The sequence below is a fragment of the Pteronotus mesoamericanus genome, unplaced genomic scaffold (assembly GCF_021234165.1).
Source record: "Pteronotus mesoamericanus isolate MK-2021 breed Mesoamerican mustached bat unplaced genomic scaffold, CSHL_Meso_final contig_166, whole genome shotgun sequence".
Taxonomy (NCBI): domain Eukaryota; kingdom Metazoa; phylum Chordata; class Mammalia; order Chiroptera; family Mormoopidae; genus Pteronotus; species Pteronotus mesoamericanus.
Genome location: NW_026555066.1, coordinates 849158 through 863998, shown reverse-complemented (window position 1 = coordinate 863998; position 14841 = coordinate 849158). Strand labels below are relative to the sequence as shown.

Here is a 14841-nt window from a genome sequence, read left to right as displayed (position 1 = left end):
GGGTAACACATGAGCAGAGGCCTGAAGGAAAGTGAGATAAGAAACCATGCTGGTAAGTGGGGGTAGAGTGTTCCAGGTAGAGAAAATAAAGGACCTTGAGTGGGTAGGACACCTTACATGCTACCATTCCGGCCAATGGACAGAGTGAGTGAAGGGAGAATAGGAGAAGCTGATGATACGTTTTGGGTGTGATGGTGGTGCAGATCGTGTAGGGCAGTGACTCTTCAAGTGTGGTCCCCGGACAAGCAAGGATCAGCATCACCCGGAAACTGGTCAAGTAAATTCTTGCATCCTATCCCAGACCTACCAAATCAGAAACTCTGGAGGTGGCGCTTAAGAACCTATGTTTTAATAATCCCTGCAGGTGATTCTGATGCACTCTGAAGTTTGAGAATCACAGGTATAGGATCCTATGGGCCATTGTAAAAACTTGGTTTTCACTCCAGGTGGGATGGGAACACAGAAGGGTTATGAGCAAAGGAGAGTTGTGATCTGGTTTAGGCTTTGGCTATTGTGAGGACAGCCTCAAGGTGAGGCACAAGGGTGGAAGCAGGGCGAGTTTGGGGGTTACTGTAGATCATTATTCCTTAAAGTGTGGTCTCTGGACCAGCAGCATCTGCATCACCTGGAAGCTTGTTAGAAATGCACCCCAGACCTGAGTCAGGAATCTCTGGGGATGAGGTCTAGGAATCTGGCTTAACAAACCCTCCAGGTGTTTCTCATGTCCCCTAATATTTGAGAAACACTGGTGTAGTTAGGCAGTGGAGGCTTGTACCAGAGCCAGTGGTGATAAGAAGTGGGTGGATTTTGAGGATTTGCTAATAGATTGGGTTGGGGCTGTGAAAGAAATGACTCAAGGATGACTCCGTTTTGAGGGATTTTGGTATACAGGGGAACAGTAATAGGGCAGTAACTGAAGGGGTCACAAGAGGATTTTTTGTTTGGTTGGGTTTTTTGGAGATAGAGATTACAGCCTGTTTGTGTGCATGTCAGTACATATGGAGAGATTGTGTTGGTGCATCTGGAATTTAGTGACACCTGTTTTTGGCAATCTTATATGCCAGGGACTAGGTAGACCAAAAAGGAACTTCCCTGGTGCACTAGAACTTGTTCAGTGTCCTTTGTACTCCTTTAAGTCCTGTGCGATGGGAGGTAGGGGGGCCACTGGTGGCAATGGTGGGTGCCTCGGCTTCCAGGGATGGTCCATCCCCTTTTTTATAGATCATGCTTGGCCTTGTCAGGGTTGTTGCAGAAAACCAGAAATTGACTTGTATTTTTCTGGTATTTTTTGAATAATGAAGAGTGGTAAATATGCTCTTTTTTTTCTCTTTATTTGTGAATGAAGATATTCTTCTTCCAGGGCACAGGTGGTGACAGGACCTGGCTCTTTGGCCACTCTCGGAGAGCATACGTTAAGCAGATAAGCCAGACAAGTGCCTGAGCAACCTTGTCACCTCTCAAGCTTCTCCAATCCTTGGCCTCCAGTCAGTTTTACACTCCTAGAAGAATTGAGTGTCCTTTTTGTGTTCTCATAGCACTTGACTCTGCTAATAATCCCATACTATATCCTAGTTACATATTGCCGTGATATAGGGGAGTCATACAGATCTGCATTTTTTTAAAAAAAGATTTTATTTATTTATTTTTAGAGAGGTGGTAGAGAGGGAGAAAGAGAGGGAGAGAAACATCAATGTGATGTGAGAGAGAAATATTGATCGGCTGCCTCTCCAATGCTCCCCAACCGGGGACTGAACCTGCAGCTTAGGCATGTGCCCTGACCAGGGATCCAACCAGTGACCTTTCTCTTTGTGGGATGATGCCCAACGGACTGAGCCACACTGGTCAGGGACAAATCTGCATTTTTATCCTGTTCTGCTACTTACTAGTTTTTTGGTTTTTTCAATCCTCTCCCAAGGAAATTTTTTTTTTAATCAGTGCTTTTTAGAGATAGAGGAAGGGAGAGAGAAACATCAGTGCTAGAGAGAAGAATCGATTGGTTGCCTTCTGTATGTTCCCATAGTGGGGATCATACGCCCCTGGACTGGAACCAAATTGCAACCTAGGTATGTGCCCTGACTGGGAATTGAACCCGTAACCCTTTGGTTATGGGATGATGCTCTAACCAGCTAAGCCACACTGGCCAGGGTTACTTACTAGTTTTTTAATGGCCAATAAGTTACTCAGATTTCTCATCTGTTAAATTAGAATAATAATAATGACGGTGATACCTAATACTTACCATGTGCCAAATACTCAGCCCTTTATCTATTTTATCTACTTTAATCATAAGAACTTAATGGGGTGGCATATTATAAATATTCTTGTATAGATGCAGAAACTGAGGCACAGCAAGGTTAAGTAAATTGCCTAAGTTCACACAGCTAGTAAGTGGCAGAGGTGAAATTCAAATCCAGGCTGTTTGGCTCCCAAGTCAAACCTCTACCTTTAGCCTCTGTGCTATAGTGCCTCTGAATACCATACAGAATGCCCTGAATTTGTTGTGGAGATCAAACATGATAGTATGTGCATAATTCATAGCTCAGTTTTCTTCCCAGTTCTTTCTTGCAGGCTTCAAATTAACTCATTCATTCACCATCCCCTTACCCTGCATTACTTACATTATAGCACTTATGAAACTGTTCTGGCACCACTTGTCTGTTTCCCCATCTAGAATATCCACTCCATGAGGGCAGCAGTGGCTGTTCTTAATATTTATTGAGTCTATGCACTCACCTACTTAAATATTTTTTAAAAGATTTTATTTATTTATTTTTAGAGAGAGGGGAAGGAAGGGAGAAAGAAGAGAAACATCAATGAGAGAGAGGAAACGTCGATTGGCTACCCCTTGCATACCCCCATCTGGGGACCTGGCCAGCTACCTAGGCATGTGCCCTGACTGGGAATCAAACCAGTTTGTAGGCCAGTGCTCAACCCACAGAACCATACCAGCCAGGGCTACTTAAACAAATACTGGTTGAGTATCTACTGTGTACCAGGCTCTAGTCAGTTCTACACTCCTAGAAGAATTGAGTGCCCATTTTGTGTTCTCATAGCACTTGATTCTGACAACCCCACACTATATTCTAGTTATATATTGTTGCGATATAGTGTTTTTTCCATATTCAAAGGGAAATGGTTTAATATAAAGATTCAAGATTCATATTATGATAAATGCTAAAAATCAAATATCCTTTTCTTGATAAGAGTTCAACTTCTGTATTTTTTTCCTATTTAACTTATCCTGCCATCTTCTTTTGGGGGAGTCTTTTCTATTACTCCTTCTCCCCCTTTCCTGTCTACGGTTACATTGATAGATTCCCTCCCTCATAAAGTTAGGATTATCATTAAAAAATTTAATACATCCTTTTTAAAAAAGATTTTATTTATTTTTAGAAAGAGGGGAAGGGAGGGAGAAAGAGAGGGAGAGAAACATCAATGTGTGATTGCCTCTCATGTGCCCCCAACTAGGGGCCTGGCCCACAACCCAGGCATGTGCCCTGACTGGGAATGGAGCCGGTGACCCTTTGGTTTGCAGGCCAGCGCTCAATCCACTGAGCCACACCGGCCAGGGCTAATACATCCTTTAACTTTACCAACATCTAGGTAATATTTGTAATCTTCCTTTCCCCTCACCGCAAAGTATACTGTTAACTGTCTATCTTCTTGGATAAAAATATGACATTTTATTTTCCAGTTTTCCATGTTGAGTTTTGGTGTGGGAAGAAAATATAAAATCATCCACTGAGAGTGGCCTTGGCTTGGAAGATGTACCAGTACCTACCATGTACACACTGGGGATAATTAATCTTAATCCTAAAACCTGGTGTTGTGATCTTCACTAAGGAAACAAAAGAGCATTGAAGACCCTTGTTCCCAGGTGATAATTATTGAGACAGTGGCGTCAGAAGCCTGATTTTCATCCATCTGCCTTCCTGATGTGAGGAGCTATCTAGCCCAGTGCATTTTGGTTGAATTGGGTTGAATAATAAATAAAGCAAGACTCAGAGATGGATAAGGTGAGGACTTCTGGTGAACAAGATAGATGCTGTCTGCTGAATGCAGTGAAGGCAGATAGCAAGTACATGAGCAGCTACAAGGCTATGCAGTGAGTGCTGAAACAGGGGTAGTGTGTGTGGGGGTGCCACGGTCTCAGGGAAGAGGGAGAGGAATGTTCAAGACACAGGGAGCCATGTGTGATGAGACCCAGAGATCACAAAGAGTATGTAACTGAGAGTCTAGTTGGCTTTTTAGAGCAGGGCTGCTTCATAGAAGGATGGCTACCATGTTCACACAGAGCTTTATGTTTGGAAGGGCTTGAGGTTTAATACTCTGTGATTATTGTCTTGAAATTCTTAATAATTTTTCCTTTGAATTTGGGTTTAAAAAAAATCCTCACCTGAGGATATATTTATTGCTTTTAGAGACAGAGGAAGTGAGATAGAGCGAGAGAGAGAGAGAGAGAAAGAGAGAGAGACAGAGACAGAGACAGAGACATCAATTGGTTGCCTCCCATATGTGCCCTGACCAGGGATCGAACCTGCAACCTTTTGGTGTACCAGACTATGCTCCAGCTAGTTGAGCCACCCAGCCAGGGCTGAATTTGTGTTTTATATGTAAACTCTAATGGGACATGGAGTGGGTTTTGGGGACTTAGAACTTGAGTTCATGTGTGGTCCTGTGTTCCTGAACAAGTTCTTGGTTGGCTGTCTGGGGCGCTGGGCTTGGGTGCAGAGAATCAGGGTCAGATGTATGCATCCAGTGCACTGAGTCATAGGGCATGGCCCCTGGTGCCTGTGGGAGCCTGTGCTTACTCCCTGTGCTCAAGAGAGCATGCCAGTAAAGAGCAAATAATAAGCCCCATGAAAAGTTGAGAGAGGGACCATGGAGGAAAGGAAAAAGCCTTTTTCTTTTCTTTTCTTTTTTTTTTGTGAATAGTGGTCCTATGATTTTCATTTGTACCAAGCCAGAAATTATATAGCTGATGCTGTGTGTGAGGGGCAAGAGATAAGGCCAGAGAGAGAAGACCTTGCTAAGTTTATATTTTAACTTTAAGGAAAATAGGAAGCCTGTGAGGGATTTTAAGCAGGGGCTGAGCAAGAGTCAAATTTGTGTTTTTAAAATGATCATGTTGGCTGTAGTGTGGAGGGCCAGTTGGGTGAGGACAGAGTAGAGGCCAGGAGCCCAGTTATAAGGGCAGGACAATAATGCCAGTTAGAGATAATAGTGGACTGGATTAGGGCAGGGGCAATGAGTATAACAGAAGGGTACAATTAATAGCTAATTAGGAGATAGAATTGATAATACAACATATACAGAACACTTACTATGTGCCAGGCACTGTTCTGAATGCTTTATATAAATTCACTTACTTTTCATAACAGCTTTATGATATACATATGTACAATTTTTACCCTCACCTTAGAGATGAGGAAACTGAGGCACAGAGAGCTTAAATACCTTTCCCAAGATCCCACAACTAGTAAATAGCAGGTACAGCCAGGAAAGTGAACCCAGGCAATCTGACCTTAAAGTCTAAGTTCTTGACACTCGAATGCCTATTCAGGGTATATTGGAAGGAGAAGGAGAGAGGCGAGAGTCATCAGTGACTGCCAGGTGTCTGGCTTAAACACCTGGTGAGGTTATGGTGCCAGTTGCTAAGAGAGGGAACAGGCAGGGGGAGAAATTTAATTTGGACATGTTAAATTTGAAGTATGTAAGTGGGTTACCCAGAAGAGATACTCAGGCAGCATTTTGAGTGAGGGATCTGAAACTCTGGAGAGGGAGATGGCTTATAGTTTTAGGTGCATAGAGGGCACAGGGGGCCCCGGGTATGTGTGAGATCAGTCAGGGAAAGTGAGGAAAGAAGAGTACCTAGGCAGGAGAGCCTAAGAAATGTCAGTGTTTGGAGTGGACAGGAGAAAAAGAGTGCATTGGGAAATAGAAGTAGCCAGACATAATTAAGATCACATCACACTCCTGCTCATAATCCTGTGGATTTCACTCAGTTCTTCGCTCAGGAAAAGCCAAAGACCTTTATGATGACCTACAGAACCCTATACTACATCAGTCCATTACCTTCCTGACCTATTACTTTCTGTCCTCTTTCTCTCTCTACTCTGGAGCACTATACTCTCTGTTGCTTTAGTAATGTAGGCACACTGTTTTCCACAGGGCTTTTTTACTTAATGTTTTCTCTAATTGGGATGCCTTTCCCTCATAGCCATAGGGCTTGATTTCCTAGTCCCTTCAGGTCTTCAAAAGTCATTTTGTCAGTGAGTTTTTCTCTGGCTTCCCTATCTAAAATGTCATTATCACTACCTTACCCCTAACCACCTCCTCCCCATAGGAGTGTGTGTGTGTGTGTGTGTGTGTGTGTGTGTGTGTGTGTGTGTGTGTGTGTGTATAGATACACACACACACACGCGTACATATTCCCTTTCTTGCTTTATTTTTTTCTATTTAGCTCTTGTCACTATATAACATATTGGGTTGACCAAAAAGTCCATATGGTTTTTTCCATAAAATAGAAGACACATTTTTCACTTTCACCAATAACTTTATTGATTTGGATATTTTGAGTATGTCAGCTATCTCCCATGTGGTATAATGTTGATTGTTCTCAGTTAATGTCTTGATTTGATAGTTGTCAACTTCAGCTGGTCTACCTGACCACGGAGCATTGTCCAGTGAGAAATCTCCAGCATAAAGTTTTGCAAACCACTTTTGACACATTTGATCAGTCACAACATCTTTTTCATACACTGCACAAATCCTTTTTTTGCTCTTCAGTTGTATTTTTACCTTTCTTGAAATAGTAAAGTATAATATGCCAAAAATGTTACGTATTTTCTTCCATCTTCAATATTAAAATTGCTACACAAAAATTCACCAATTTGGTAATTTTTTTTAAATGCACACTGGTATGACATCTATCACAATACAATCTAACAAAATTGTTTTGAATGAAGTTGAAGACAACTAAGCGCTACTAGAGCCATCTTATAGAAAAAAAAACTCAATACAATATATTTCACTGATTACATTGACTTATCTTGTTTCTTGTTTGATTTCCCCACCAGAATGTCAGCTCCATGACAGCAGGACTTTTTCTATGCTATATTCTGTTTCTTTCTCTCCCCAGTACTTAGACCAGGGCCTCATAGCTGCTCCTTAAGTGTTAGCAGAAGGAATGGACACCAGGGAAATGGGATGTTCTGGAAGTCAGAAGTAGAAAGCTTGTCAGGTGGAGAGAGCACAGGGTTGGCACTGTGGTAATGCTGCTGAGAGGTCGAGATAAAGGAGAGAAATACGTATTGCATGTATCAATAGGGAGATCAGAACACTGTTCTGTTTGAAAGTGAGATCTGTTTGAAAGAAGGTAGGGACTAAAATCAGACTGCAGCAAATATGGGAGAAGGTATACACAGCAACTTTAAAAACTTTCTATAGGTTTGGCTCTGATAGAACATTTCTGGGTACTGTCTGGTGGCTAGGAGTAGGATGGAGACTTTTTACTGTATACAGTTCTGTACCTTTTGAGTTTTGTGTACCATGTATAATTGATACCTATTCATTAAAAGTCATTATGAAGCTGCATAGGTTTAAGAAAAGAAGATATCTGGCTGTAAAGTGGCAGGCAAGTAGGAGGGAGGGTCTTATCTTTGTTATCTGTAAAGATTCAGTGAACTTGTTTAAATGCTATTGTGAAGAAAGAAGGTAGAGAGGGAGTTGAAGATACTGCGGGAAGAAAGGATAATTGGTTGAAAAGGTTAAAAAAAGATGTGACCCAGGTGGAAAAGCTGACTTTAGAAAGAAGGAAGGATAGTTCTTTATTGTAACAGGAGGAAAGGATGGGTGCAGAAGGAGGTGGAACTGGTGTGGAAAGTTGAGGTAGTTCCCATCTGACTACTTCATTTTGTCTAAGAAGTAGAGGACAGGGTTATTTGCTGAGAGAAAAGAGAGATTTGAAATAGCCACCAATGGGAGAGAGAACTGAGCATGGAAATATGAGAGAATTGTCAGGCAGCATGACCCAGATATTTTTAAATAGACTTTATTTTTTAGAGTAGTTTCAGGTTCACAGCCAAATTAAGTGGCAGTCACAGAGATTTCCTATATGCCTCCTACTCCCATGTGCAAAGCCTCTGCCATATAAACATCCCCTACCAGAGTGGCACATTTGTTAAAATTGATGAACCTACATTAACACATCATAATCATCCAAAAGCTATAGTTTACATCAGGGTTTACTCTTGGTGTGCATTCTATGGGTTTGGACAAATGTATAATGACATTTACATAACACTCTAACATTTTTGTATCATATAGAATAGTTTCACTGCCCTAAAAATCCTCTGTGTTCCATCTGTTAACCTCTTTCTCCCTCACTGACCCTTGGCAACCACTGATCTTTTTAGCGTCCCCATGGAAGGAATCATATAATATGCAGCCTTTTCAGATTGGCTTTTTCCACCTAGTAATACACATTTAAGTTTCCTCCATGTCTTTTCATGGCTTGATAGCTCATTTCTTTTTATTGGGTTGGCCAAAAAGTCCATTTGTTTTTTTCTGTAAAATAAAAGACATTTTTAATTTTCACCAATAACTTTATTGATTTGGATATTTTGAGTGTGTTGGCTATCTCCCACTATTGGCTTCCAGTGGGTAGAAGCCAGGGGTGCTCCTAACATCTTCCAATCCATAAGACAGCCCCATAGCAAAGAATTATTTGGCCAAAATGTCAATAGTACCAAGAAACTTTGCAAACCACTTTTGACACATTCGATTAGTCACAGCACCTTCTTTATACACTGCACAAATCTCTCTTTTTTTTTTTTTTTGCATTTCAGTTGCGTTTTTACCTTTCTTGAAATAATAAAGGGTATTATGCTGAAAATGTTGTGTATCTTCTTCCATCTTCAATATTAAAATGGTTGCACAAAAATCCACCAATTCTGATAAGTGTTTTCAAATGCACACTGACATGACAGCTGTCACAATACAATCTAACAAAGTTGTTCGGAATGAAGTTAAAGACAACTTCACTATTAGAGCCATCATACAGAAAAAACTAAATGAACTTTTTGGCTAGCCCCACAGCACTGAGTAATATTCAGTTATCTGGATATACCTCAGTTTATACATTCACCTATTGAAGGACATTGGCTTCCAAAATTTGGCAGTTGTGAATAAAGCTGATTATTAACATCCATGTGCAGGTTTTTGCATGGACATAATTTTCAGTTCCTTTGAGTAAATACCAAGGAGATTGATTGCTCGATTTTATGGTTAAGAGTATGTTTAGTTTTGTAAGAAACTGCCAAACTGCCTTCCAAAGTGGCTGTATCATTTTGTATTCCCACGTACAAAAAATGACAGTTCCTGTTACTCCACCTCCCCTCCAGCATTTGGTGGTGTCAGTATTCTGGATTTTGGCTATTCTGATAGGTATATAGCGCTATCTTCTTCTTGTTTTAATTTGCACTTTTCTAATGACATGTGATGTAAAACACATTTTCATATGCTTATTTGCCATCTGTATATCTTTGGTGAGGTGTCTGTTCTAATCTTTTGACTTTTTAATTGGGTTGTTTATTTTCTTATTGTTGAGTTTTAAGAATTCTTCATATATTTTGGATAACAGTCCGTTATCAGATATGTCTTTTGCAAATAGTTACTCCCAGGCTGTGGCCTGTCTCTTCATTCTCTTGATGATGTCTTTCACAGAGAAGATTTTTAATTTTAATGAAATCTAGTTTATCAATTCTTTCTTTCATGGATCATGCCTTTGGTGTTTCATCTAAAAAGAATTTGCCATACACAAAGTTATCTAGGTTTTCTCCTGTCTTATCTTCTGGGAATTTTATAGTTTTGTGTTTTACATTTAGGTCCATGATCCATTTTGAGTTAAGTTTTGTGAAGGATATAAGGTCTGTGTGTAGATTCATTTGTTTGCATGTGGGTGTTCAGTTTTTCCAGCACTGTTTGTTGAAAAGACTCTTTGCTCCATTATATTACTTTTGCTCCTTTGTCAAAAATGAGTTGACTATATTTATGTGGGTCTATTTCTGAGCTCTCTGTTCTGTTCCATTGATCTGTTCTTTAAATACCACACTGTCTTGATTACTGTACCTTTATAGCAAGTCTTAAAGTCAGGTAGCATCAGTATTCCTACTTACTTCTTCTCCTTCAATATTGTATTGGCTACTCTGTGACTCAGATATTTTGGACAATGAATTTATTGTGACGCCAATCCATCAGGTGATTTTTCTCTAGCCATGCCCAATGGTCCAGTGTTATATGGTTGGATTGAGCCAGAGTTGGGATTTGCAAGTGGGGATGATGGAGAGGCAGTGGGGCAAATGAGTTGAGGGTATCTGTAAGGGAATGATTGAAGTGAGGGATGCTGGAATCCAAGACAGGGAAGAAGGGTGAAGTCAAGAATAGGTGGATAGCTTAAAAGTAGGGTCAAGGGAAGCTTAAAAGTAGGATCAAGGGATTTTTTAAAGGTATATTTTATTGATTATGCTATTATACTTGTCCCATTTTTTTCCTCCCCTTCATTCCCCTCTGCCCTGCACCCCCGCTTCCAACAGCATTCCACCCCCCTTAGTTCATGTTCCATGGGTTATGCATATAAGTTCCTTCGCTTCTCCATTTCCTATGATATACTTAACCTCCCCTTGTCTATTTTATACCCACCATTTATGCTTCTTATTCCCTGTACCTTTTCTCCCATTCTTGCTACTCCCTCTCCCCGCTGATAACCCTCGGTGTGATCTCCATTTCTGTGATTCTGTTACTGTTCTAGCTGTTTGCTTAGTTTTTGGGGTTTTTTTTTTTTTTTTTTAGGTTCACTTGTTGATAGTTGTATTTTACTGTTCGTACTTTTTGATCTTCTTCTTTTTCTTAGATAAGTCCCTTTAACATTTCATATAATAAGAGCTTGGTGATGATGAACTCCTTTAACTTTACCTTTTCTGGGAAGCACTTTATCTGCCCTTCCATTTTAAATGATAACTTTGCTGGATAGAGAAATCTTGGGTGTAGTTCCTTGTCTTTCATGACTTTGAATACTTCTTTCCAGCCCCTTCTTGCCTGCAAGGTTCCTTTTGAGAAATCAGCTGATAGTCTTATGGGCACTCCTTTGTCGGTAACTGTTTCCTTTTCCCTTGCTACTTTTAAAATTCTCTCTTTTATCTTTAATCTGGTGTAATGTAATTATGCTGTGCTTTGGTGTGTGCCTCCTTGGATCCAACTTCTTTGGGACTCTCTGAGCTTCCTGGACCTCGTGGAAGTCTATTTCCTTCACCAGATTGGGGAAGTTCTCCTACATAATTTTTTAAATAAGTTTTCAATTTCTTGCTCTTCTTCTGTTTCTGGCACCCCAATGATTTGGATGTTGGGACGTTTAAAGTTGTCCCGGAGATTCCTAAGCCTCTCCTCATTTTTTTGAATTCTTGTTTCTTCATTCTGCTCTGGTTGAATGTTTACCTTTTCCTTCTGCTCCAAATTGTTGATTTGACTCCTGGATTCTCTCTCTTCGCTGTTGGTTCCCTGTATATTTTTCTTTATTTCACTTTGCATAGCCTTCACTTTTTCCTCTATTTTGCAACCATACTCAACCTTTTCTGTGAGCATCCAGGTTACCAGTGTTTTGAACTCTGCATCTGATAGGTTAGCTGTCTTTTCGTGGCTTAGTTCTATTTTTGGAGTTTTGATCTGTTCTTTCATTTCGGCCGTATTTTTATGTCTTGGTGCATGTGTTATGTTTTAAGGGGAGGAGCCTTAGATATTTGCCAGGGCAGGGCAACCCTCATTGCTGTGTTGTGGTGCCATATGTGGGGGAGGGATCTGAGAGAAAATAATGCTGCTTGCTTGGCTCTTGGCTGGCTTTCAGTCACTTACCCCCCTACCCACAAGCAAATTGGGCCCTTCTGGTGCTGATTCCTGGTGGGTGGGTTTGTGTACGTTCTAGGACCCTGTGGGTCTCTGAGGAACTCTACTGTGAGGCTGGCAGTTTCTCCTACCGCCGTAATCCCCACAGGTTCTTACAGCCAGAGGTTTTGAGGCTTTATTTTTCCCACACTGGAACCGTAGGTTACACGGTCTGTCTCGCTCTCCTGTTGTTCCTCCTGGTTTATCCGCACGCAAATGTGGGACCGCCAGCCACCCTCTCACCGGCCTGGTCCTCCAGCTGCCACCTTGCCATGCATCCACTCTGCCCCGACTTCCCGTCTCTGCCCCTCCTACCAGTCTGGATGAATATTTCTTCTTTAAATCCTTGGTTGTCAGACTTCCATACAGTTTGATTTTCTGGCATTTTTTGTTGTTATTGTTTTTTAAACTTGTTGTCCTTCTTTTGGTTGTGTGAAGAGACAAAGTGTATCTACCTATGCCTCCATCGTGGCCAGAAGTCAGGATCAAGGGATTTTGCAGGTGAAGAAGGGGTGTGATGAATGAGAGATGAATGGATATACTTATGGTCAGAGAGTGTGATGTATGAATTTCACATTTCATAGATGGAACAACTGCCAGTGTTGACTATAGGGATTGGTGGCTGAAATGAGAGTGGAGGCAGCACTCTCCAAAGACAGGAAGTCAAAGAGCTAAGAGGCCCAGATATTGGGCCTCTGTGTCATTAGTGACGTCATGTGGAATGTTGGTAGGAGGTGGGTGGAAAGGAATCTGTGAGTAGGTTCTACAATGAGTGAAGAGATAATATTGGGGAGGTGAGTAGGTGACAGTGAAAAGGAGTGGGGAGTGGTATGGCTAGATGATCTTACACAAGGGTAGAGGAAGATGGTCTCGAAGTCTCACTGGAGAGAGAGGGGGATGTGTACCCCCAGCCCAGGCCTGAGTTATAAGAGTCTGGAAGAATGTACAACTTCTACCGGACAGTGCTCTACCTACCATGGTGCCTCTTCAACTCTTTAATTCCCAATCCATAATGGATAGTCCTTTTTAAAATAAAATGAGTTACTAGAAGATGATCTAAACAAAAAAAAACTATACAAAATAAAAGCCCCATTTTTTTAATTATTAGATTCAACAAACATAAAATTACTCAGCCAAATTGCCATTAAAGTGTTTGGATGCTTACTTTCTTCCTTTACTTATTTCACCGCAGCATTAGTCCATGGACCACACTTTGAGTGGCACTGGTATAGAAAAAATGGTGAGAAGCTGCATTCAGTTAAACCAGAAAGGTGAAGAGAAGGGGTTTGTTGAAGGGAATGTGAATATAGAATGGGTTTGTTTACCAAGGAATGGGGTTGGTGGAGATGCAGGAGAAAAGTCAAGAAAGTTGATGAGCAGTGGATATTTGGGATAGAGAAAGCACATAGCTATATGGAATGAAAGTTCAGGAGAGAGATACTAGAGGGGTCCTTCTTGAGGAATGTCCAAGGGTGACAGAGGTGTGAGACAGAAAGCTTGTAGTCCAGGGAAGTGAGTTAATGCTATAAGGTCTGGGAAATGTGTTTAAAGAAGGCTTAGGCAGGTGAAGGGTGAGCTCTAGATTGTGTGAAAAAAATATTAGCTATTACTTACTGACTACTTACTGTGACCAGTCTCTGTACTCACTGTGTTAGGCACTTTATATATATTATCTGAGTCCTTTAAAAAAAATCATACAAAGTTGATGGTGATATCCCCAGTTTATTGATAATGCAGCATGCTTACAGGCATTAGGATTAGCATTCAAGAAAGTGGTGGGGTCCTATTCCCAGAAAGTCAGTTTATGAACATGATCTTAGCTGAAACAGTTGGAGCTCTGTCCTATTTTCATTCTTCCTGCTATGTGTGGCTGACCAAAAGATTTTAGGACTTTGATCCTAGCCCGAAGTTACTTGGAAGACTGCTGAGGACTTCTTTGGTGAGGGAGGGTTTAATTTTGTGACATTTCCACCTCATGTACATGGAAACCCAAAATTTCAAAATTAACTATTTTTTAGATATTACAATGTGAAATAAGTAACACATGTTCAGTGTAAAAAATTTGAAAATACAGATAAGGAAGAGAAATAATTACTTGTAATCCTTCACTCAGAACTACTGTTGACTATAAAGTACTCTTTTAAGCCCTTTTCATTTAATAAAGTAAAGTAGCTCAATAATGTTTAAATTTTTGATTATATGTTGAAATGATAATATTTTGGATATATTTATTAAATAAAATATTATTAAAATTTCACCTGTTTGTTTTTACCTCTTTAATGTGGTTCCTAAGAACATTTACAATTACCTATGTGGCTCACATTATGTTTCTGTTGGACAACACCACTCTAGAGTCTCTTTTAGCTTTGACCATTCTGTGTATTAATGAATTTTAACTGTCTGTACATTTTTAGCTCTGTCATAATTATTTTAGGAGAACCAGTGTGGTCCAGTAAAACTTTTTGCATTGATGAAAATGTTTGATAATCTGCCCAGTATGGTAGCCTCTAGCCTCATGTGACTATTGAGGGCTTAAATTGTAGCTGGTGTGATGGAGGAACGTCTTTTAAAATTTTACTTAATGTGAATTAATTTCAACATAAATAGCCATGTGTACTGGACAGCACAGTTCTAGACCTTATGAAAAATAAAATTTTAATGAAGCTTGGCTGGTTTTGTCTTTTCTAGTTGTGTTGGTGTTGAAGAGGAGAAGGCTGCTGACATTGACCTCTATCACTGCCCGAACTGTGAGGTCTTACATGGGCCTTCCATTAGTAAGTAGATCTTGGGGTTTCCAAGAGAAAGTGGGCCAGAGGAGGGACAAAGCAAAGGAATCTTGGAAGGGGATTGCCTTTGTTGGGTGCTTCAGATTCATCTCCCTTGGGAAATAGCAGAAGCCTGTAT

At 40.5% G+C, this 14841-nt stretch overlaps 1 protein-coding gene across 2 annotated transcripts in view; it reads left to right on the top strand.

Annotated features, from left to right (window-relative positions):
* PHF8 (PHD finger protein 8) overlaps window positions 1-14841 on the top strand; it is a 92754-nt gene that overhangs the window by 9500 nt on the left and 68413 nt on the right. For both annotated transcript variants that reach the window (XM_054565727.1, XM_054565726.1), the window contains exon 3: window positions 14626-14711. In XM_054565727.1, coding sequence (XP_054421702.1) covers window positions 14626-14711 — 86 coding nt within the window. The remainder of the gene's footprint in view (window positions 1-14625; window positions 14712-14841) is intronic.